The following is a 25875-nucleotide window of genomic DNA, read 5'->3' as shown; positions in this document are numbered from 1 at the left end:
GGGGCAGAGACCGAGTCGAGACCAATACCAGCACTCCCAAAATTCATTCAAAAGATCCACAAAACACTAAAAAGTCAAAATAAAATAATAATAGAAGTAACTTGGGTGACTTATTGTGCAGAAATGTATGCTTTGGATGTTACATGTTTTCTCACACCTACCGTAACATATTACACTTTTTGTTCAATTCAATTTTATTTATATAGGCCTTTTCACAATTTGTATTGTTCCAAAGCAGTTTTACAGGGGAAAATAAGAAAAACAGAAAAAAGGTAAAACACAGTACATGAATAGTTAAACTTTTTGTGCAGGTAAAAATTCCGACAACAGTAAATACCTAAGATAAATATAAGTTTGTGACCTTTAATTAAACATTCAATAACTTAATTAGTTGAATTGCTTTTTTATCTCATCAATAGCAAAATGGCTGTGCGTTGCTCAGAAATGCACAAAAGTTCAGATTTATTTGGGATTAGCCAAAAAAGAACAAAAACTTGTGTTGAATTGTGTCTACAATTTAAGTCACTTATTAACTGAGGGTTTGTTGAATAATTATACTAAATCAGTCAGATGAAAATAAAAAAAGAAGATCTCATACAAGTACCTTTTTTGCAGTCACATCTCGGAGGTTGTGGGCCTTTTTGTGTATTCATTTTGTTGACAGATTTCTTTAAGACAATCTCCCATTCTTCTCTTACCAGCAGTAAGAGTATCAAAAGTAACAAAAGCATTAAATAAGTGTTGAATGCATCATGAATGATGTCAGCACATTAATCAGACAAAGCACCAGCAGATTAGTGTCATTCCCAAAATTGTGGTTTTAAAATATAATCCCGAGACTAAATCTGAGACCAAGACAAGAGACCAAAAGCAGGCGAGACCGAGACAAGACCGGTATCTAGTACTACAACACTATGTTGACATTTCCAAAATGATTCTGAGTATAATACTGATATATCACTTGTATATACCAGTTGACAAATCAATTAAACGCATTTATTCTTTATTTAATATATGAAATCTATATTCGGGTCCATTTTTTAAACTAGAACAAAGGTTTTGAGCATGAATTTACTGGTATCTTATATTTAAATATATCAATATGTATATATAAATGTATGTATATGTATTACTACCCATATATATATATATACATACATATATACATGGGTATTAATAGTACAACGAACATGTAGTATATAAAACCGGTTAAAGGTCCAAATGCGACAGAACACTTTGCTTGACTTGTCCCGTGCAAACTAAAAGCGTACGAATGTCTAAATGAAATCGAAGAGGAATCGAATGTGGACGGAAATACCCGAAGAAAAGCGATCATGGCCGACGCCCCGGCTGGGAAACAGTTCGTGGGTTGCCTATCAACCGCAGTCACACACCGGCCCGACCCATCACATAGCAATGCTAGGACTTGTTTAGGATCAGCTCCAGGCAAGTCACTAACTGGATCATGTACCCTTATAAGGATTATACATGTTTCTCCCAACACTATTAAACCTTTCTGACGAACTCTAACAAAGTCTGGATCGAAATTCGTAGATTATTATTGTGGTTTGGGACATTCCGGCAGTAGCTAGCCGAGAGCTACTTCGGCTTTGACCACTGCGGCCAGGTGAGTTATCTTAACTTGCACCACATTAACCAACTAGTTTACGCGCTGACACATCGTCTCTTGAATGCTATTTTATGTTTTATTTGCGTGTAAACGAACTTTTATCGGTGTTTACCGATTTAGCAGAGGTTGATGTTAAAGCACCCGCCGGAGAGGCTAACGGGAGCTCGGCTAAGCAGCATTAGCGCTAGCTGACTATGTAAATGTCTCAAACTTTAATGAGGACTTTTCAAATAAACGGTTCACGATTGCTTACATCCCTGTTAGGAATAAATAAATGTCCATGAATGATTGAATAGAGTTATATTTTCATCAGGCGGTTTATAACTGGCTAGCATAGTTCGTTTAAATGACATGACGTCTATCGATCAGGGTTATTTTGTTTAGCAATGATATATATTTCTTAAGTCAGGTTGATCAACAGATAGTTTACATGAGGTGGTTTGTGTCTAAACAAATCCCCTGATTAGTGTCAATCTTATAATCCTCAAAAGCATCATGATAGATTATGAGTGACATATTCTGACCCATCTAACCAGAACAGTACTAATGCCTCACAGGCCAGGAACCATTGAGTCGAGTAAACAACGTGTTATTAATGCTAGTATGGTACTTTTATGATCAATTTGAGCTTTCATGTTGTTTGGAAATCTGAGATTTTGGGTAAACAGGCTGGAGAAATGGTCAGAACAGGATGACATTGTTGGTATGTGGTTTCATGTGGGGTGTTTTATTTGTAAACTAATGCTTTCTATACTAGCCTTCATGTTTCAAGTAATATGATAAGAATCCCTGCGTTTCACCCGTGCCGTGAGTTTAGTGTTTTGTTTTTGTATATCAGTTACTATATGAGGCATTAAACCTTTCAACCACTTAAAATCCACAATCTTGGATGTTGTTTACTCTGTTTCAAGATCATTTCCTTATCTAATGACTAAGCGTGCTTTTGGAGCAGCCAAGAGTTGCTCAATGTGTTCTGCCGCAGCTCTCGTAAACTCGTGTTGGCCTCCAGCACACATTATTACTACAAGGAAAATCAATATATTGAGTGCATTGGCATCTTGAAATGGCTTTTAGAAACCGGAGGCAAAATTTTGGCATAATTCAAGATCGTAAACCAGAGTAAGTATAGTTTTCATTCTCATTTTATTTCGTTTCATTCAAAATGTAAATTAGCTTTTATTTTTAGATTTATAGTTACTATGTTAGTTTTAGTTCAAGTTTTAGCAATTTTTTATATGCTTTTTTTCATTTTGTAATGTATCTGTTTGTTTTTTATGTTCCTATATAATATTAATTCATCTCTATTTTTGTTTATTATTATAATTTTAGTGCTTTATTTTTAGTTAAACTCATTTATTTAGTTAAAGGGAACTTCACCCAAAAATCTACTTTGTGTGATTTTTTTTTTACTCACCCACATGACGTCAAACATGTTAAGGGAACTTCCGGCATCTTCGGAGCACAAATGAAGATATTCAGGTGACATCCGAGAGATTTCCAGGTCTCCTCATAGACATCATGGTGTCAGTTTTTGCCAAGATCCAGAAAAGTACTAAACGTAAATTAGTCCGTCAGCTCATAGTGGCTCATTTGAATTATTCTGAAGCACTGAAAAACAAACAAAATACCTTATATTTTCCTCTGTCTTGTCAGTGTATGGAGCGCGTTCACCAGTTCACTTCTTCTTCATCTTCTGCTTGGACGAGAGCACTTTGATGCATGCGTATTCATCTGTCATATCATCATTTGAACTATCCACACTTTCGAGCTGTGGCGCATCCCTTTATCCCAGTCTATGCAGCACAAGCTCTCCATTTCCATAGGCATTGGTAGGCACTTATGACATTTGCACCACCAGATATCCATAGCTCTTTGTCTTGTAGAAACTAGTGGCTGTGTAGCATCTTCTTCCCTTTCTCTCAGTTTGTCTTCTGTATATTCTGGTTAGGCACAAACCTAATACGCATGCGACAACGTGCTCTCGTCCAAGAAGAAGACTAAGAAGAGATGCTCTTGTGAACACGTGCCATACACTGACAAGACTGAGGTAAATATATCGATTAAAGTCTCTATTTTGGTCTGTTTTTCGCACATAAAGCATTCTCGTCGCTTTTCGAAAAAAATAAACTGAGCCACTATGGGCGACGGACCAATTTAATTTGATGTGTTTAGTACTTTTCTGGACCGTTGCAGAAACTGACACCATAATCTCTCGGATATCACCTAAATTTCTGCTTCGAAGTTCTCTAAACATTTTTAACGTCATGTGGGTGAGTAAAAAATCACACAAAATTGACTGTTAATTTTTAGGTCAATGGTTGATTTGATTTCAATGAACAGAGATGTTTTTAAAGTTTTAATTTCAGTAACCTACAATAACCTTGGCGTAGACACCTTGTATGTCCTGGTTTATTCATTCTCTTTGACTCACTCAGAATAAAGTTTACTCTTAGTGCTAGGCAGAATTTTATCAAATCGTAAACCAGTCACATCTAAAATAATTATATCAGGTATGTGCATGAATACACGGTCCTGTTCCATCATCTGTTTCATTATTAAAAAAACATATTGTATCCTTTCAGGGTGCAAGATCTACATGTAGTTTTCTTTATGTGAGCTTGAGGAATATGCTTTCATTCTCTTCTGTCCTCCTCAACCGATGCTGATACCGATATCTTGAGAGCAGCGTAAACAGGATCAAGGTTTTGAACATGAGTTAACAATAAAATTACATAATAACAGTCCTGATTATGTTGCTACATCCTTCACATAATGCATACAGTCATAGTCACTTATAGTCATCAGGTGTCATTTGTCATGTGCAAAAGTTTATTTGTCATTTACACAGATTATACAGGTTTCACTGGTCTTTTGACATGCTGGTATTCGATTGCAGATACGTGAGCCATTGCAGACAATTACATTCAGACACATAATGTACACACACACACACACACATATATATATATATATATATACACATATGTATTTATATGTGCATTGCCATCTAGATGGAGATTCTGATATTCAGTGGCAGGTAGTGACAGTACAGAGAAATCAATGAATAATATTATACATTGTTTCCCCTACGGTTACCTTACGGCACCCCCGTCAAGTTAGGTCAAGTTAATTTTATTTTCTATATAGTGCTAGGGCTGCTCGATTGTGACAAAAATCATAATCCCGATTATTTTGCCCAATATCGAGATCCTGATTATTTAACACCATTACTTGTTAACTTTAAAACAACATAGAAAATCTTTTAAACTGTGAATTCAACTGAAAAATACATAATACATAAGAACTAGCACAGCTGAACCACTTTAAAAACCACCTTTTTTTTGCCAAACACGCTTCATTTAACCCTTTCCATTCCCGCCGAAGACATGTCGCATATAGAGCACTTTTGCCAACATCGCGCCGATTCGTTCTCGTTGCTTAATCCTTCCACTCCGTGCTGATCCATGTCAGCAGGTACGTAAATGGTTTCAGTTTCCACCGCAGGGCTGATAACGGAATTATTTTTATTTAAACACAAATGCATCACGCGCTGCATTGGTAACACATAAGACTGAGCTATTACCCCTCTGCGCCTATTCATTAGCACGTTCCTAGCCGAGAACAGTTTGTAATCGTGCCGTGTCGAACCAGGCTCGTGTGGAAACACAACTGGAACGGTTCGGCGCGATGGGGGAAAAGCGCTCTGCAGACAGGGGCGTAATTGACAAGGGGGACATGTCCCCTCCACTTTTCAAAATCCTGTTCGCATCCCCCCCACTTTCAAATTTGTTTATCGCCACAGATCAAGCAGTCTGCCTGTGTCAATGCGGGCGTCCTATGCACACACTCTAAAGATAGCTCACCGAAAGGTTGTTTTTAATCACTTGTTCGGCAGCATGTGATTTTCTCCATAGGAATTCACTATGACAAATTCAAAGTACTTATGTTTAATGACCTGAACAACAATACAAATGTAGCGGCGTAAAGAGTACACATACTTATTAAAAAGGGCAGTCAAGTAAAGAGTAAAAGTAGCTAATATCTTTAATACTCCGTACAAGTAAAAAGTAGCCAATAAGGTATTTAAGTAAAGTAACTAATTACATTTACTCCGACGCATTACACCACTGACCTCCGCCACAAATAAAATGTAGATATCGCACCCAAACCTCCCCAAAGCCGTAAACCTTGTGGAAACACTGTTACAGTAGTTAATTCTCCATTGAAGGTTTCTGATAATGTTTATGAAGCAGCTGCTAACATTTTGACCTTGAAAATGGTGTTTTCTGCTATAACGTGATGTAATTTTGCCAGTATTGCTTTCCCCTTTTCGTGTGGCTAATGATTGACAGTTTCGTTTAACCTTGAGGCCAACAACCCTTGTATGGAGCTGATAATCAGTGCTGCACATTCTTATGAAGAGCTTTTGTTTTGCCCGTCCTTATGAAAGCCAAACTTAGAGAGGGACAATGTAATATTAAGTTGATTTATTTGTTAGCATCACAAAAGAATATTTAACCACCTGTTACAGCTCACCTCTTTTAGGCATAGTTTACTCTTTATATGTTCTCACCCTTATGTCAGTCCTCACCGGCTGTATAATTTTAATTCTTCAGAATACCAACCAGATTTTGAAGAACTTTTGGTTGCCCATTTTGTACGGACACAATAAAACAGAGACATTTTCAAAATATCTTCTTTTGCGTTTCACAGAAGAAAGATTTAGATTTGAATGAAATGTGGACTGAATTTCCCTTTTATATAGTGTGGCTAATGTTGACCACCACGCCAGTGGCCAGATTTTGTCGATGATGCTTTTAGATTCCATTAAGTTTTAGATCTACATTGTAGATCCTGTGATGCATGACCACATCTATTAAATTTTTAATTCATAAACTGAATAACAACCATTGCATTTTCTTCTAAAATTGTTTCATCTGCTCAGAAGTTCTCATATTAACATACTGGAATCAAATTTCTCCTCATTTCAACTGATGTGCATTAGCTCTGTCGATAATATGAAAGCGTGAGACAGTGAGGTGTATTAATAATTCAATACAGCAAACACATCAGGGGTTTAGTGTTGTCAAACTTGTTGAAGAACTGAACACGTGTCCGCATGTTACGGGAAGTGAAGAGCTTTGCTATTTAGAATCGGTCGTCTCATTGATCTGTAGATCATATTTTCAAAAGTCTCAAGCGGGTGAAAGAGCAACAGAATGTTCAGCAACAGCTTGACTTTGCAGATCTGATCACCTTGTCAGGGTTTATTTTGCGGTAAGCACTATTATCCTGATTATTACCCAACCGCAATATAAAAAAGGGAATTTAATTTGACCAGCAAGAGACTGCAGTCTATCGTTTGTGTCCGTTATATTGCGTAGATGATATAAACCTGTAAAGTATGAAACCAGCGAATGCCTGGAAATGACTACACCTAGGCCCAGTATTGTCACAGAGGGTTTTCTTAACTTTCAGGGCTTTCCTGAACCTGAACTGGGTCTTGTGTTGTCATGGCAACATGAAGAAGGCTCTCTCAGTGTTTGAGCATCTTTTCATTGGAGCTCGTACGTCACAAGCCCTGTAAAGTTTGAAATCATGCGCTGTTTGTTTCCATCTCTCTGGATCAGTGTTGAGTTTAGAAGGACCGCAGCGGGAGGGTGGGTGCTGGGGGCAGCGTCTGAACCATCTGCCACAAACCCTCTTTATTCTGATCACTGGTGATGGATGTGGCTCAGGACTGGCAGAGTTTTTGAGATAAATCTAAAGTGTTAAATCGGTGTGTTCTGTAGACAAGTTCAGAAATTCGGTTCTTGACTTCATTTATTCGACCATTTAGAAAGGGTGTAAATATCATGATTTAAATCCATTAACATTCGTGGGGCTGAGTTCATGTGCATGGGACAGAATTCATTTGTTCACAAACGCAGCATGTGACTCCCTTTCCCCCATCACCCTTACGTGCCGTGTTTATTTTCCATCAGAAGAAAATCTGAGGTCTGCCGTCACAGTTAACATAACCTTTAATCAGACATTACTCCACACTGGAGAGACGTGTGTGTGTGTGTTTGATCGTCCTTGTTGTTATATCCCGGTGGGGACCTAAACCTGAATGCACATCAATGCATGGCGACTGGTGTCACTGTGGGGACCAAAACTGAGGTCCCCTTTGGGCAGAAACGCTTATAAATCGTACAGAAGGATATTTTTTGAAAATCTAAAAATGCGAAAGGTTCTCTATGATCTTTAGGTTTGGGGTAGAGCATAAAAAATACAGTTTGTACAGTATACAATTATCAGGCCTATGGACTGTCCCCACAGAGATAATAAACTAGACGTGTGTGTGTGTGTTGACCAGTTGTTGCCCAAAGGCATTGTGGGTAGTTACCAGACCTTTTCTATGAGTGGTTTTTGTGAATTTTTAGGTGAATTATTCAACTTTGGTTTCACAGTTTAAACTAGTTGTTCCAAACCTGTAGAAATGTCTTTGTGTGGTTGAACACCGAGAAAGATATTTGGACGAATGCTTCTTGGACCCCGTTGACTCCCATTGTAGGAAAAATAACATGGTTGTCAAAAGTGCCTCAGAACTGCTTGCCGTTCTACATTTTTCTAAATATCTTCTTTTGTGTTTAACAGAACAAAAGAGATATAATGTAATTTGTCCTTCTGTGGTAGTCAATGGGCTCCAAAAACTGTTGGGCGATATATATCGCGATTCACACAAAATATACATGTCTAAATGGATTCTGTGGTTCACTCACAGCTCTCCTGTAAACTACGGCTCTTTCATCAGTAGGAAGTACAGCTCAATCTAAAATCACTACGAGATCGAGTCGTCTATTACCTGCATTTGAAAAACCAACACGTCAAACGTCATCATTATAAATGTTATTTTTTATCATGAAAAGGTTTGAAGAACAGCAATAGAATATGACCACTGGCTTTTCCTGGAACTGTAGCTGTGTCCCAAAGGACATACTTTGCACTATGCACTTAACCATATGAAGTGTAGAACTGTGGACACTTCAGTCTCGCTTAGATTGACAAAGTGCATCATCCGGGTACTTAAAGAGCACTTCTTTTTTGAGAATTTTCAATGTAAACACACTACTCACACTATTTATACAATGGCGTAGAATAGTTCATAAGTGACCGATTTGGAACGCACTTTGTGGGTGTAAATCTTCTTCTGTGTCCCATATTTGGCTTTCGGATGTTGCAGTATTTAAACGTCATTCATTTAGGAAACTAAGCACGATATATCTTCCCAGCCTAATTCGTCCAAATTTCTTTTGTTATCATAACAAATAAATGTATACAGATTTGTAGCAATTCGAAGGTGAGTAAACGATGACCGAATTGTTATTTTTGTTCTCTTTAAGACAATGCGGTCTGTCAGGTTTGAACGTGGTACAGTTGACACATTTTGCTGTAGAGATGCCAAACTCGCTGACCTCTGTTTGTTCATTGTCAAGCCGTCCCGTGGCGGATCTCACTCTGTAGGAGGACTGTAGATGTGAGCGATGGGCCAGAGCACAGCGTGCGTTATTGAAAAAAAACGTCTTGCAAGACTACAAATCTTTTAAAGGAGCAGTTCTCCCAAAAATGACACGTCTGTCGTCATTCGGTGTTTCGTGGATGAAAAGAAGTCACACAGGTTTGGAATGACATAATGGTGAGGAATTGATAAGCTGTGAGGTGTTTATAGATGAGTGTTCATGCTGTTATATAAAGTCACACCTTGCACACTATTGTCCCAGTGGAGTGCTGTGTGTGGGTGTACAGAAGCAAGACAGATTTGTGTTATTCACCGACGGTTTTTTCCCCTCACGCATTCTCTCATATGTTACCACCAGAACCGGTTTAGCCTGTAATGCTTCAAAAACCGTTCTCTTTAATTTCACAGGAAAGCAGTCAGTGTGCACATGTTGATTCAGAATGTAAATATGCCGGCGAGTCACTTAAGACCAATCACAAAAACAAAGCGACATTCGGCAGACACTTCTATCCAAAGCCAATTATTTGCATGATGTTTTAAAGGCATTGAAGTTTGAAATCGACACGTATGTAAGATTTGCTCTGATTGTCTTGTCTTCTAACAGGTGCTGTGTAAGGATGCAGGAGTGCTGAGGAGGGTTTTAGCAGTGCTCACGATGGCTGCGACGGGAGGAGCGGTGACCTCTCAGCCCAACAATGGCTCCAAGGACTTTTGCTACACGGGCCGGATCACCAGTACCGTACTCAAGGGTCTGCCCTTCGGAGGAGTGCCCACTGTACTCGCTCTCGACTTCATGTGCTTCCTGGTGAGCTACACAAGATGACCGTTTTCACTTGTGTATGTGTCATTTAGCTCAATGTTAGCCGGGAGTCCTGTAGAATAGATAAAGCATTGATGGCTAACATTTTTAAAAAGGCTTGTACACACTGAGACGGTAATCGCGTGCTCGCAAATAAACAAAGGGCACGAATGTGAGTGTACACACCGACGCACAAAACGGCAGGCGTAAAAGCATAATAAAAAAACACCTCAGGGTTGTTTTTTTGGTTGATGCGACGTGTTAAAAACTGGTCGACCAATGAGATTGGCGCTTTTCTTCACTTGCCCATATCTGCTAAAGTGACAGTAAAACACGACTTGGTGTCACTTAAGCACAAAACGGTTGTGCCGAGCACACATTGATACCAACGTCGGGGATCAATTTTTCTTCTGTGTGACAAGCGAGTGTTAGAAGCGTAAAGTTGCGCAACGGCGCCGTGTTTACTGGGGTATTTCTGTTTTTCAAGTGCCATCTATGTCAGGGAATGAATTTGCACGTTCACATTCAAAAATGTCTCGAAAAACCCTGCAGCCGATGTGTACAATCCTTAACCTTCTGACTTTAAAATGTAGAGTTAGTGTTTGTTGAAATTCTTAATATAAATAAAAGTGGAATTAAGGTTTCATTTAGGTAAATGTGTAATAATAGTTGATATTAAAATCCATATTATAGGTTTGTATTTATCTATAAGACAAATATGCAATAATGAGCAATAAAGAGTTTTGATCAATATTTGTATGAAGTTAACATTTCTGTGCCCTTTCAGGTGCTGCTATGTGTGTTCTCATTGTTGAGAAAGGTAGCGTGGGATTACGGCCGTCTGGCGTTGGTTTCTGATGCTGACAGGTAAACATAAAAATACCATACAACATCAAAAATAATATGGATTTATAATAGACACTCTTTTCGTTTATAATACACATTCCAGGGCTCCACACAATCAGTTAAGTTAGTCATTGGATCCTATAGGGAAAAAACATTAGCTTACATTTTTAAATGACATACTTTCGTGTAGGCTTTTTTCTGACAAATGACGGTGAAGAAAGCTCCCGCTCAGAGGAGACTGTATCCAATTTTTCTAAGAATTTACAACACGACTGCATCATTTGCGAGAAAAACAAGCCTCAGGTTCACACGTAGCAGAGGGATAACAGAAGTTAGACATTAATGTTAATAGCGCTCTCAGTAAGGATATTTCTCTTAAAGCGGCCCTGCAACAGTGTTTTATGCATTCTGACTTGCTTACATTGTTAAACGTGTTGTCTTCTCATGCTTGACATGGTCAACTTTTTCCAAAAGCGAGTTGGACGTATGACGTAGTATTTCTGTGCTCGATACACTCACCCAGCGTTCGTACAAGTTTTCTGGAACATGAAAAATCGTCACGTAACAAATTTTCTTGGTCCCTTATTGGACAATTCTCCTGGAAAAGCACGCGGCACGCCCACCCATCAACCAAGGAGAGCAGGAGAAAGAACATGTGCACAAGTCACTTTCATTTGTGTGCAGGAGAGAGAGAGAGAGCCCTGCATACGTGAAGCTCTGTGTTATGACCGCTTTAAACAAACGCATCGATTCGCTTCAGAAGACCTTCGCTAAGACCACAGAGTCGCGTCAAGCCATTCTTTCATCGATGGATGCACTTTTTGGAGCTTCAAAAAATTGTCCTCCATTCACTCTCGTTCCACCGCTTGGAAGAAAAATGAGACGTGGTATTATAACTCTTCTTGAAGAATAATGCAGTCAGAAAGTCCCATATTCCTTCAGCGCCTCTTCACTGTGCTGATAATGAAACAGCTCCTCAATTGTGGTGTAATGACGCAACTGCATTTCCACATATCAGTCTCTTGAGTGCACATAGTAAAATTCATATTTTTGGTTGCAAAATTAGTTGCAGCCTGGAGCCCTGCATTCATTGTGTTATTGCGAATCATTTACTGGAATGTGTATATTAAACTTATGAAATGATGTTTTTGTTCTACTGACACGCCTACTAATCAGCCATAATCTGTCAAAATCAGGGTGGCCCATTAGCAACAGCTCAGTATTTCACAAACGTCACCTCATGTAGTGACACAGCAGCACGTAACACCTCATGTCCTTTCACACATATCGCGGCAGTAAGACAGCACGCTCGCTCCGGTCACCCACTCAACGCCTGCTGCTCTCGACCCCAAACAAACCCTGAACTCTCATTCTCTGAGACGAAATATATATGCAGCTGGTCACTCGATTCATGGGTCCTGATGCGGATCTTTCTCTATAGGAATGTTTGTGTTGTGGGATGTAGGCAGTAAGATGGGTGCACTGGCAAGAGCTGTGTAATGGCTTTAGCTAATGGATTGGTTTTCAGATCAGATGCAGCTGCTTTCCCAAAAGCTCACCCAGTGAGTCTCATTCCATTAGTAATCTGGCCTCACATTTCACTCACATTCACAAACCGCTTACAACATGCCGTTGTGCGAGTGTGTCTATGTTTTTTGGGGTGTTGTGTTGATTTGAATGTCAGGTTTTTGCTAAACTGTCAAAGATTCTCATCAAGCTTCTCATTTTTAGTAGGCGGAACGAGGTGTACCAGCGCCTGGAGGAGGAATAGTATGTTTTGTTTTTATGCCTCAGCTCTTTCCTCTCTGCTGTGCGATCTGTCGGCTGGATTCGGGCTGACTTCTGGGTTTTCTGGTTACACACTTTCTACTCTTTTGGGGTTCTTCCCCACATCTTTCACACTTTCTTCTTTCCCAGGGAAGCGTTTCTCAACGTTGTGTTTTATCTGAGCTAATACATTTGTGACCAAGCTTTCTGTGAAACCCAGCTAGTGTTATCTCTAGTGATTTATTGTTTTCCACATAAAATCATCCTACATGATGTATCTGAGATATTACCTTGATATTTTTCAAATTGACTCTGTTAGGCCATATCAATGAATCATACTTAAACTAATGCTTGAGATCAAATTTTGATCATTATGAGATATTGAGACTTTTAAATAGATTTTGAGGTCAGGATTTCACAGACTGGGTCACATTTAAGGGTTTGCATCGTTTGGATTTGTGTCTTTAAAGGTGAAATTTTGCACCAGTTGTGATACCGCCATGCCGGACTTATAAAATCATACAAGAGTCTCTCCCCGAAGCATGAAGTTGTCATGTTGGGTCATTCAAACAAATAAAACCATAGGTGTTTTCAAATCTAGTTGGTTTTGAGCCCTCCAAACGCTCTCGGATCAGTTTGGCGTGTATATTGGGTCCAAGTGATCTCAGAGCCCCCTAAAAGGCCCCTCTGGAGGTGGTCTGAGTACGGTTCATTTGTGGGTCCGTTTGTGATTTCGATTTCTTCGTGACATGTTAAAGCAGGGAAGCTGGCTTCACGTTTCGTTTTGACATGTGTATCCGAAACTTATTATATTGTAATTAGTGTTGTAAATATTGTAATCTGATTAATCAAAAATTTTCTGTGATTAATCACAATTAATCGCACATAACATTAATGTTTTAAATATACTTTTACCTTCTAATAATTTCACATTTAATCTTCAAATTAATATAGAAACAACAGAATCCTTTAACAACTTAATTTTATGAATGATATCCAACATTCTGATATTAGTACTGCAACCGATGTCTCTATTAAATTGTTCATTTCTTTCTTTATTTTGGCATTCAACAGTATAATTGAGACCTCTCATGTCTAATAGGTAGGAAATATACAGGAATTCAATGAAGTTCTCAAACACTTTACAGTCTTTAATGCTAAATTGAATTGTAAATAAAATTCAGAAGAATTCTCATTTTGGATTTGATTTAACACGTTGAAGTCTGTGCTTACGGAAATACTAGACAAAACAGGCTTTATGGCATAATCTTGTGTGGTTTTATTCTATAGTCATGTAAATAAATGCTGGTAATTCATAATACTTGAAATAATAACCAATGATAATTATTATAACCTTATTGTAAAGTCTTGAAAACCAGTGCGCTCATGCGGACCAAAACAAGAACTGCGTTCTCTTTTGAGTCCACTATACTGTTAATAGCAAAACGACGGAGATCATTTTCAGCCGGGTCACTTTAAGTGAACTGGGTTTGTCTCTTTTAAAACAAACTTTATGTGAAAACACCCTTAAAACCAGTCTACTAATATCTTCTAGAAGTCTCTGCAAAGTTTTGTATCTTGGCAAAAAGTATTCACTTTTCTTGGGTTCCTTTCTAAGCACACATTTTCTGGCAAGGGTTTTAGCCCCTTATATGTCCCACAGGGAAGAGGCTTACATGGAGAGGTACATTGTGTAGGGTAGGACACACCTGTGTAATGATGACATAGTTTGATGGATACCTGTGATGTGTACTGGTGCTGTGATTTGTAGACACTCATGTTCCAAGAACCTATTAAATCCCACCACATTTGAGTGGAGCTCAGAGGTTTTGTAGAGAATAACACATCCGGTGGCTTTAAGACGTATTTACATTGTGACATCCATGTATGTATTTTTATACATGTATATGTCTCTAAAGTGTTTTGGGGTGCTGTATGGTAATATATAGTCTCTGGGATCTCATTGAACGGGTCTTTCTCTGCTTAATGCTGTCTGCTTCTAATCGTTCTGAACTTACTTCCTTGTCTTTGTGTCATCTCTAGGTTTCCTGCAGTCTGTTTGTGAATAATCTGTGTGTGTTGTGTCCATTAGTCTCTCATGCTAACTCTGTGCTTGAACGTGTACGTGCGCAGTCATTTTTTGTTGCATGCCTGACATGTGTTTAGGCCTGACCTGAGCAAGGTCATATTATCTATACAAAAAAAGTAGCTTAAAGTCCCCGTGAACCTGAATTTGCGATCGCTTTAACTGCAGTGTTTTGATGCATTTCCAAGATAAATTTTATATTTTGTATGAGAAAGATAGTGGGCTCTGTTTTCGTCTTTCTCTGTGATTTGACTGGATGTATTAAAACAGTCGTTGCATTTTGAAATGGAACTGGCAGCAGACTGACAGTTGAAGGGGAGGAGTTAACGGATGCTCCGCCCAAGCCATCTAACATACGTCATTTAAGATGGAAATCCGCTACAGGACGGAAGTTCATTTTAACTGAAGATTATTAAAAGAAAAAAGAGAATGACGCACATTGATGACGCCATTTTTTATTTCACTGGGACTTTAAGTAGGCGAATTAAGATTTTACTAATAATAGTAATTTGTAACATGTTCATGTAGCTCTGTATCTTACTGGCATGTCATAAAATGACTGTACGCTCTGAGAGGCCTTGTGTTTGACTATGTGTGTTTGTGTTTAGTGTGGCTTCTGCCACGCAGACGCCTGCCGACTCTCGCTACGAGCGCCTCACCTCCGTCTCCAGCTCCGTCGACTTTGACCAAAGAGACAACGTAAGTAGCTCGCACGATCAGTGATGGTGTGTCAGCTATTGTCTGCGGTCATACTTAAACTGCTTATGGGTTCTTCGAATAGGATGTGAAACAGTTGAAATATTAAAAGTGCACACTGTACAAAAATAACACAGAGATTGACTTTAACAATTATTTTGTGTAATTTTATAACCATAATTTTAACACAATATTCCATGAATAAATCTAGTAAAATTACCAAAATTGTTTAAGCACGACACATGATAAACTTAAAAAAAATAAAAAAAACAACACTTATTTGAGCATTGGAGTTAACCTGTTGTTCTTTTTTAACTTCAGTTTAACATTTATTATTGTTTACAAGATATATGGTGTACATGTAAGCTGAGAGTTGTCTCAGTACTGGCATTAGAAGCATTACTGTCCGCGCTGAGTCAAAAAACACATGCTATAGGTCTCAGTTTGTTGCTTAGGCTTTGCCAGCCGTTTGTTTGCAACTTTAACTAACTTCTCGAAGTTTATGAGAGACGCTCTCTGAACAATCAACACATTATAAATGTGATGATCTGTGTCTGTGTTATAGGGCTTCTGTTCCTGGCTGACCGCGATCTTCAGGATAAAGTGAGTGACCTGTAATTCTGCTACACTTTGCGAAGACTATACAAGTCTTGTATAGAAACAATAATGATGCATTCAAGTGGTAGCTACGAGATGAGAGGCACAAACATCACACAAAATATATTATTTATCAGAGAGAAATGTACCTTGGTTTAAAATTCCTCGTAATAGTTTTTCACGTTATTTTGACACCCTGTGTTTTTCTCTCAGAGATGATGAGATCAGGGAGAAGTGCGGCGAGGACGCGGTCCACTACCTCTCGTTCCAGCGGCACATCATTGGTCTGTTGGTGGTGGTGGGTGTGCTCTCTGTGGGTATCGTCCTGCCGGTCAACTTCTCAGGAGATTTATTAGGTGAGGGAGTCAGTCATCCAGTATTTCACATGGGAATGTCGCTGTAACACTCACCTTTGACCTGTTTTCTGTTTGTAGGAAGTAATGCCTACAGTTTTGGCCGAACTACAATAGGCAACATAAACCCTGGGTAAGCCTGCGTCACGCCTACAACACTGAAGCTCAACTCTGAAACTCTTAAAACTGTCATTGATTGTGTTTTCATTCACGTTTCTCTGTTGTTTTGTCTTTCAGAAATGAACTTTTATGGCTACACACTGTATTTGCCTTCTTGTATCTGTTAATGACTGTGTACAGCATGAGGAGACACACATCAAAGATGCACTACAAAGAGGACGACCTGGTGAGGACAATCTTATATTCAAAAACTTTATAACATCTACTTCCAACTAAGATCGATGGTTTTAATGCCCCACAATATTTCTCGGCTAGTGGGGGTCAGCAGTGAACGTCAATTTATTTTAATGATGGAAATGATTTGCCTTTCTGTGACGTCTCCTCGTTGAATCCGTTCACAGGTGAAGCGTACTTTATTCATCAACGGGATTGTGAAGTATGCAGATGAGAGCCAGATCAAGCAACACTTCGAGTAAGATTCTTCATCATCCGGTGCCGTAGGATCCCTCATTTCATTCATCATAAGACTTCTGATGTCTCATTTCTATTGTTATAGTGAAATAGCCGATAGTCTTGTTAGCATCCAGAATGTTCTTATATTTATTACAAATGATCTATTATTTAGTTTGCTCTATGTTTGTGTGTGTGTGAATAACAGAAGTATTTTTAGATTTCTAGGATGAGACGTCAGGAGAGAGAGAGGGCAGTATATGTGTAGAGCAAACATAAAAGCACAGTCTCAGTGGCGTCTCAAAACAGATTGCAGTCTGCCATTTATCAGACATGAGACGGCACCCACAGACCGTCCACCATAATGTGCACTGCTGTTGTGCATCACAGCAATCAAGAATAGAAATTCTGTCATCATTTACTCCCGTATAAATGTATTTGTTCTGCTAAAAACAAAAAGAAAGATATTTGGAAGAATGTCTGTAAGCGAGCAAATCCCGCCCTGTAATATTTATTTTCCCTACGATGGCAGTCTGCTCGGTTACTGACATTCTTCCAAATATCTTCCTTTGTGTTTGGTTTTTATGACGTCCGTAAAGTTTGACTTCTGTAATATCAGCTTCACACATTGTCCATGTTTTCTTTTTAATACACAGGCAGGCCTATGAAAACTGCGTTGTTCTGGATGCGCGCATGTGTTATGACGTTGCCAAGCTCATGTCCCTGGAGTCTGAAAGGTACACACTGTATTTTCCGCTGACAAATTCATGTCCTTTGATGTTTTTTAAAGCTGTAAGAGCACAGATGCTGCATGCCACCCACAAGAGATATTACAATCTCTTCTCTCTTGAATGACATTTGGTTTGAGTTTCTACCCTTTGTTGAAAGTTGACAAAATGTTTCGTAAGGGAATTTCAGAAAGTTGTTGCTAACACTTATAATGAAGCGGACTTTGAATTCAGGACGAATGATTGTGCTTGGCTTCGTCTCATACAGGAAAAAAGCAGAGCGCAGCAAGAAGTTTTACACGGACCTGAAGGACAAAGAGCACGTGCCCACTATGATCAACCCCAAGCCCTGCGGTCACCTCTGTTGCTGCATCATCAAGGGCTGCGAGCAGGTCAGAGACGACGCCGAGACTCATGGGAGCGCCAGCATATCTCTAGAGTCACTTTGAAAACCCAGATTGACCTGTTTTTCTTCAGTTTTGTGACCCGTCTCAGTGGTTTTGTGTTCAAAGAATGAAAGTCAAAGGGGTTCAATGTTGTTTGGTACTTAGTGTTCTTCAGAAGAACGTTTTGCAATGACACGAGAGTGAATGATGTCATTTTTAGGTGAACTGTTCACATCACTGTGATTCTGTAAGTCAGATTGAGATCATTAAAGCATGAATTAGCTTATATTAAGGTTCTTGATGCTAAAACAAGTAGAGAAAATGATTTTCTTAACAGAATGCAATGCATGTTAGTGATGCCGACCGTATTCTTTGCAGGAAGAGGCTGTGGCCTACTACACTAAACTAGAGGCCAAGCTGAGGGAGGAATACAGAAAAGAGAGAGAGAAGGTCAACACTAAACCTCTGGGCATGGCCTTCGTCACCTTCCAGAATGAAGCCATGACAGCGCTGTACGTCTAACATACTTTTTGCGTGCCTGTAACCTCCTTAGTAGCTTAGTATTACCGTGAATCATTTTGTAGGTTTCAGTTGTGAAAAAATATTCTGTACATGTTTATAGCAAGTGTTCAGTACTATGGCATGTGACCGTGTCTTGTCTGTGTTGATTTTTCCAGCATCCTGAAAGACTTTAATGCGTGTCAGTGTCACGGCTGTCACTGTCGCCGTGAGCCGAAGTCATCTCCTTTCAGCTGTATCCTAAACACTATTAACTGGACAGTCTCGTACGCTCCAGATCCACAGAACGTCTACTGGTAACGGAACCTACACCATCACTCTGACATCTGCCGTACCGTTCCCGCATCCCTAATGTGGTTTTGTTCTCCAATCTCCACAGGGAGCATCTGTCCGTCGGCGGTCTGAACTGGTGGCTACGCTGCTTAGTCATCAACTGTCTGCTCTTCATCCTCCTCTTCTTCCTCACCACCCCCGCCATCATCATCTCCACCATGGACAAGTTTAACGTCACCAAACCTGTGGAGTACTTGAACGTAAGCGCCCCGTTCAACCCACAGAATGTCGAATCACTGTCCTGTCACTCATGAGATTTTGCTCCGCCTCCTTGTGTCTGTTCCTCCTTCAGAGCCCGATTGTCACCCAGTTCTTCCCCACCCTGCTGTTGTGGTGCTTCTCGGCCCTCCTTCCCACCATCGTCTACTACTCCGCCTTCTTCGAGGCTCACTGGACGCGGTATAGGACTCATCTTACACACTTCCTCTCTCAGACACACATGCACACATTTATCGAGATTTTCAAACGGTCACTTTCAGCATTTCTTTTTTCAAAGAAAGGAAATAAAATAAAAACAGAACGCTGTATCCATTTAGTTTTCGTTCACGTTCTGACTGTCAGTGTGTATGCGATTTTTGTCCGTCAGATCTGGAGAGAACAGGACCACCATGCACAAATGTTACACCTTCCTCATCTTCATGGTTCTTCTGTTGCCGTCTCTGGGGCTCAGCAGGTATATTCTTACACCTAAATATTGTAATCACAAATTTACATAGACGGTATACACAGAATAGAAGAATCTAGTACTGTTGACATTTGTCTACTGTTTTTATTAGCAAAATCGAAACGCTGCAAACTGGTCAAGATAATGAAAGAAAAGTTTATATTCTAGTTTACTGATGGAGATTATGATGGAATAAATCTGACGTGTGAACAACTTTCATGCATTCTCTCAGTTTTGTTGTCATTCCTGAGGTTTCTTTCTGTTTAAATTCAACACAATACATGGAGAAATTCAGATTATATAATATTATAATAATAATAAGTAATTAGCATTTTTGTTCAAAAGAAAATAATCATGTGTAGTCTTCTTAGCTTTGTTTGTCGTGTTGAACTGAACTGTTTCTTATTTTTTCCTTCATGCAGTTTGGATCTTTTCTTTCGCTGGCTCTTTGACAATAAATTCCTGGACGAGGGAAAAATACGATTCGAGTATGTCCATGAGAAATGTGAAAACCAGTCGTTAGTAATATAAAAGTCGCGCTACAGATTAAGAGCATAATGGTTTACGTACTCTGTTTTTGTCTTTCAGGTGCGTCTTTCTTCCGGATAACGGAGCTTTCTTTGTCAACTATGTTATCGCGTCTGCGTTTATCGGTAACGCCATGGACCTGTTACGCATTCCTTACTTTCTCATGTACATGATCCGTCTGTGCCTTGCGCGCTCGGCTGCTGAGAGACGCAACGTTAAGAAGGTCTGTTCCGTTGTATTTTCAATGTACTTGTTTATTTTGTTTGTTGCGTTTATTTACATTCAGAGGTTTGTTGTGTCGCAGCATCAAGCGTACGAGTTTCAGTTTGGAGCGGCTTACGCCTGGATGATGAACGTCTTCACTGTTGTCATGACGTACAGCATCACCTGCCCCATTATTGTACCGTTTGGTGAGCGCTAGTTTAGAAAGCACTGAAATGAATAAAGACTTAAAATCTTCTATCCTTAGCAAAGCTGCATTGATTTGATATCGGTCCTTCTTTCCAAAAAAGTATAAATCCCCCATTAACCGACTCCATAAATGTCTGCATTAAACCCTCGTTGTTGTAATTCCGTCTGCAGGTCTGATGTACATGTTACTGAAGCACCTTGTGGACAGGTATAACATGTATTATGCCTACTTGCCTTCCAAACTGGATAAGAAGATCCACTCTGGAGCCGTCAACCAGGTGGTGGCCGCACCTATCCTCTGCCTCTTCTGGCTGCTCTTCTTCTCTACTGTCCGCACAGGTAGGACAACACAACAAACTATAGTGAGGCATGACGTTTGACATCACATAATTGGAAACATAGCCTACATAGCCTTTGCTACTCTCAGGTTATACTCAAACATTTGTCTCTTGATCTACTTGAATCCCCCGTCAGATTTTTCTGCACCGACCTCGATGTTTACCTTCGTGGTTCTGATCATCACCATCATCATTTGCCTCTCGCACGTCGTTTTCGGTCATTTCAAATACCTCAGCGCGCACAACTACAAGGTGAGGAACAAGCCTGCCTGGATGTTTTGGATTTCACAGTCCAACCCAAAAGTCTCACTGTCCTCTGATGTTCTCCATAGGTTGACATGGATGGTGTGGACAATGAACGGGCACCAGCCTCGTCTCCACCCGTCAAGTCTGTGGTAAGCTCTCGCATGCAATGTTCGAAAATGTCATATTAAAATGTAGATCAAAGTGTTTGATCCGGTCATAGCCACTTTAGATTGTTAGATAAAAAAACGGCGATTGATGATGTACACTTCGTTCCTTCCTCAGCAGACGTACGTGGCGCAGGTGCTGCAGGACACCGATGAGACGGGCAGCGATGAGGGGCAGGGCTCCTCACAGGACGAAGAAGTCGTCAACGAGGGCTACTTCCAGTCAGGAGAGGACAGCCTTATTGAGAACGAGGTGCGCCATTGACCCGAGCCGCACCGTGTGTTGGACTTGGTGAAGCGAGCAGGTCTCCAACCCCACCGAACAGAGATCCACCACACCTCATCACATTGAACGTGTGTGTGTGAATCCATCACAGCTGATACACTCCCGTACGGGCGGGGCTTGGAGACGGGATGGCCATTTCTCCAGAATGTGGAGAGACTCTGAAAATATGACTCTCACTCACAATCAGTTCCATTCTCCATATCTGTATGAGAAATTGCTTATCAAAATAAGTTTGCAAGGTACCGTTGCTACTGTAGCTCTCGTCCTTAAATAAGCTTTAAAAATGATTACTGAACGTTTGCCATTTTAAGTTTAAATATGTGTGTGGAACTAAAAACTGTTAAAGTGCTTTTTTAGATGGGCTTTAGTTTAGCGGGTATACCAGACCTTGATGAAAGGAAAACCAGGCAAGCGGTCAGTATCGCAAAAAATATAAGCGAGGAATCAGGCGCCAAACAAATATTATACTTCATGAAAAGAATAGATGGCAGAGCCCCACAATCAAAGAAGCGGAAGCACAGTGCAATACACAGCCAAAACACTATAGATTTTATTATCGAAAAATAAATAGGATGGTTCAGAATGCAGCCGTTTCTGCGGCCCAGCTGAAATCGCACAACACGGCAGTATATTTAGGATAAACAAATTTATGCAACTCCACCAAAGTGACTGTATGTATGATGAAGGTCATTTCAAGTTCCCCATGTAGGAGTTAACATTAGATGAGACTGAATCTGAAATCTCAGCCTGCTGAAGAATCGAAATACTAACTGAACACTAACTGTCTCACTGCTAAAACTGCTCAGACGTCTAGAACTCTTCTGTCTGACACGGCTGACTCAAATCAAGGTCAAACGCTTCCGAACTCTTCAGTATTTCAAGAGTTTCTGTGTAAAGCTCTGCATTAGTGCCGTGTCGCTGCGCTGCGTGTTGGAATACACCACTGCTTTCCCGATCCAACATCATATGGAGCAGGTTTAACTTGTGTTACTCTGCTGTGGAATGTGGTGTAGACGGTGATACTGTAGCAAACGCTCATTTAAACGCACAGCAAGTTCCTTTCGCGGACATTAAGGAGGGGATTTGCAGATGTGAGTGTGTTGCTCTTTTGTTCTTATGCATGGATACGAAATAACACTTTGTTTCTTATTGGCAGTTTTGTTTTTTCTTTTATGTTTTAAAGCTAACAACTGACATTAACAATGAATGTCAAATTTTGATCACATGACATGACCGCACACAAACTGTTAAACCTGCATGGAATACTCGAAATATCTCCTAGAAATGGGGTTTACGACGTTTGTGATGATTTGGCTTTGTCATCTGAGATCCAGCGTTTGATTTATTAATATGGCCGTCTGTAATGCTATAATGATGGGTTCCTCAGGAGCGCATCTGAATGACCCGTGTGCATTAAAGTGATGGTTATCACTGTCGTCATTTACTCACCCCTGTTTGACCTTCCGCAGAAAACACAAAAGAAGATATTTTGAAGAATGTCGAAAACCGAACGGCGTTGGCAGCCATTGAGTTCTATTGTGTGGGGACAAAACCAATGCAAGTGAATGTCTGCCGTCGCTGTTCGGTCAACAAGCTTTTTCAAAATATCTTTTGTGATCTGCGGAGGTCATAAAGGTTTGACATGACTAGAATAAATGAGGACAGAGTTTTCTAACACTTTTATCAGCTCATTCTTACAGTTGTGTGGTTGACTTTAACTGGCTTTGTTTAGTAGTTGAAATCTGACAGAAATAATGTTGTGACCATTGTGAAGCCGCAGTTTTTAGTTTTTTAATAACTGTGTTTTTGTCACCATGTTAAGACAAACACGACGTCACTTTACTTTAAAAAAACACTTTTCTAAATCATTTAAAGTTTTTCTTTCCTAACAAATCGCTTAAAGAAATGTCTTTCTCTCAAGAAAGTTTTCTGACAGTTTAGCTTCCTTTTCTCATTACTATGATACAATAACTCTCATGAAATAATCATTCTGTCTGGGCATATTTCACCACTTTTATGAACGTCAGCATTAAGTACATTCGGTATAGATGGTATTTTGGGGTGGATGGGTTCTCGACAGGTTTGTTTAATCAACGAAACGCATCACGCGAGCAGATGAAGGCCATGCCTGAGTTCATATTGTAAACAATTGTATTTTCATTGCGCATATTATTTGATCATCTCTGTGTGTGTGTAGTTCTCATGTTTTCATTTATTGTTTACAGGGATAGCAGTGCAGTGTTGAAACTCTCATTTTCTGCAACAAACGTTGACTTGAAAACTGTCAGGTTTATGTAAACAGTTGTCACTGACATTGGGAATTAAATCGGTAATATATTTCTCGGATTCATTTATGTACATGGTACAATTCTACTGATAACGGAGTAGCTTAGTCGTTTTAAAATGCAATGAACACTGTAGGCTATGCACTTCATGTGAAAACTCTATCATTGTCATGATTATATGTAACCAGATAAAGCCATTTTGTTATTCGCCTTCCATGGACAACAATGTCAATATAACTCTATTGGGACTTTAATACTGTGGGCGAATTCTGTAGGACTGCATTCTGGAAAAAAACACTGTCCTTGAGCATGATGAAGTGGCAATAAGTTATTTATGCGTCTTAAGAGGCTTTTCCCATCTGTTACAACTACTGTCCACTGTATTTATTTCATTTGTCTGTTATATTTCCATCGGTCAAACTGGAGTGAAGCGGTTAAAACTGTAATATTTCTGTAAATAGAAGCATTGCGCTGCTCTTGAAACTCTAAACTGTATTTACATTTGTACAGCTTAGCCAGCGAATCAATGTACAGTCCTTCATGAATGTTCTGTTTGCTTTGGTCCATTCAGATTTGCAGTCATGTCAGGAAGAACTAATCGTACGATGCTTGCGATTTGCTGTTTTTAATAGTTTTGTATCTCCACCCACCCCCACCACAAATGATCTTTTGTATGGTGTCATTATTCAACTCTTCCATGTCTTTAAAAAAATAAAATAGGCAATTACTGACAAAACAATATAGCGTGTCAAGCAGTTATTTTGTTGCGTCCCTAAATGATGAATGGATTCAAAGATGGCCACAGAATCTGATGATCTTGTAGCGGCGGGCAGATCAAGACACAAATGTGGAACCGATCCAGAGAAAGTATGCGAAAGTGATTCATTCACTTTTTGGGATGGCACTACAAGACGTTGTTCGTTTGCAGAGTGCAGGTATCTGGCGGGTCTGTGTTACCAGACCAGAACCAGTGGTGGTCTTGTAGGCCAAGAGCAGAGCTTTGAATATGGCAACGCAGGTAATTGGCCGGAGACGTGGGTATAAAACGTACATTTATTAACATATCCAAAATACCATAAAAGAACAAAGACTCAAATAATTAAATAGAGAAAAAAACGAATACAATATGGGCAACCTGCATCGTCAGACACTTCTGAGGCCGAAGTACAGGAGTCGAGGTGTGACTGCAGGGAATTTGGGGATAAAAAACCCAAACAAAAAGGAAATGTAATTTCTAATGAGGAAAAGTGGGTGTGGCTTTCCGTATTTCCCTGTGATTTGATTGGATGTATAAAAACAGGCGTAGCATTTTGAAATTGAATTTGCAGCAGACTGACAGTGGAAGGGGAGGAGTTAACAGATGCTCCGCCCAAGCGTCTAACATAGACAGCATTTAGCCATTACTTCAGCTGGAATCTACCTCCAGAAGACATCAGATTTACTTCCATTTTTAAATCCAGATTAAAAACACACTTGTAGCTGGAATCTACCTCCAGAAGACATCAGATTTACTTCCATTTTTAAATCCAGATTAAAAACACACTTGTAGCCGTGCATTTACAACCTGAGCACTGTGCTGGTTTACATCAACTGCACTATTATTTCAATTTTATTCTTTTCTTACATACACACATTTTAAATCAATTTATTTAAAGATCTATTTGTTATTTTAAATCATGTGCTTATGAAAGATGTCTCATGCATTATGTCTTTTATTTATCCTTTTACCTTGTGTATGAAATGTGCTATGAAACTAAACTAGCCTTGCCTTAAAGAGATACTTCACCCAAAAATGAAAATGGGTTTAATTTTTCACCAAATGTGTATAAATGTCTTTGTTCTTCTGATGAACACACAGAAAGATATTTGGAAGAATGCTTATAACCAGACAGATTTTGACTCCCATAGTAGAAAAAATTACTTTATCATTCAACACAAAATAAGACATTTCGAAGAATGTAGGACAGCAAACAGTTCTCGGCCACTCATTGTTTTTTTTTTGCTACTATGGGAGTCAATGGGGGGCAAAGATCTGTCTGGTTAGAAGCATCCTTCCAAATATCTTTCTCTGTGTTCATCCAAACAAAGACATTTATACAGATTCAGAAATACTCAAAGGTGAGTTATGATGACAGAATTTTA

At 39.5% G+C, this 25875-nt stretch overlaps 1 protein-coding gene across 3 annotated transcripts; it reads left to right on the top strand.

Moving 5' to 3' along the window:
- Positions 1 to 1352: 1352 nt before the first annotated feature.
- tmem63ba (transmembrane protein 63Ba) lies at positions 1353 to 24465 on the top strand. Of its 3 annotated transcripts, none has more exons than XM_079473359.1 (24): positions 1353 to 1627; positions 9736 to 9936; positions 10718 to 10797; positions 12508 to 12546; positions 15238 to 15328; positions 15891 to 15928; positions 16136 to 16278; positions 16357 to 16408; positions 16513 to 16621; positions 16797 to 16867; positions 17502 to 17582; positions 17842 to 17965; positions 18338 to 18471; positions 18637 to 18774; positions 18858 to 19011; positions 19104 to 19210; positions 19398 to 19484; positions 19898 to 19963; positions 20064 to 20226; positions 20308 to 20413; positions 20586 to 20753; positions 20889 to 21004; positions 21085 to 21147; positions 21281 to 24465. In XM_079473359.1, exons 2-24 carry the CDS (start codon positions 9787 to 9789, stop codon positions 21425 to 21427), a joined length of 2427 nt encoding a protein of 808 aa, XP_079329485.1. In that variant the 5' UTR covers positions 1353 to 1627; positions 9736 to 9786; the 3' UTR covers positions 21428 to 24465. The 3 variants fall into 3 exon arrangements, with proteins under 3 accessions (XP_079329485.1, XP_079329487.1, XP_079329486.1); XM_079473360.1 differs by having other exon boundaries at positions 1391 to 1627; positions 21284 to 24465; XM_079473361.1 differs by lacking the exon at positions 12508 to 12546 and having other exon boundaries at positions 1360 to 1627.
- The last annotated feature ends 1410 nt before the right edge of the window (positions 24466 to 25875 follow it).

The sequence above is a fragment of the Barbatula barbatula genome (genome assembly GCF_947034865.1).
Source record: "Barbatula barbatula genome assembly, chromosome: 14".
Classification (NCBI taxonomy): domain Eukaryota; kingdom Metazoa; phylum Chordata; class Actinopteri; order Cypriniformes; family Nemacheilidae; genus Barbatula; species Barbatula barbatula.
The sequence above is the reverse complement of the archived record's forward strand: the minus strand, read 5'-3'. Positions and strand labels throughout refer to the sequence as shown.

Coding starts and splice junctions, on each gene's coding strand:
- tmem63ba (XM_079473359.1), top strand. CDS start 9,787: ATGGCTGCGACGGGAGGAGCGGTGACCTCTCAGCCCAACAATGGCTCC. Junction 9,937..10,717: donor TCGACTTCATGTGCTTCCTG/GTGAGCTACACA, acceptor GTGCCCTTTCAG/GTGCTGCTATGTGTGTTCTC. Junction 17,966..18,337: donor TCATCAAGGGCTGCGAGCAG/GTCAGAGACGAC, acceptor TATTCTTTGCAG/GAAGAGGCTGTGGCCTACTA.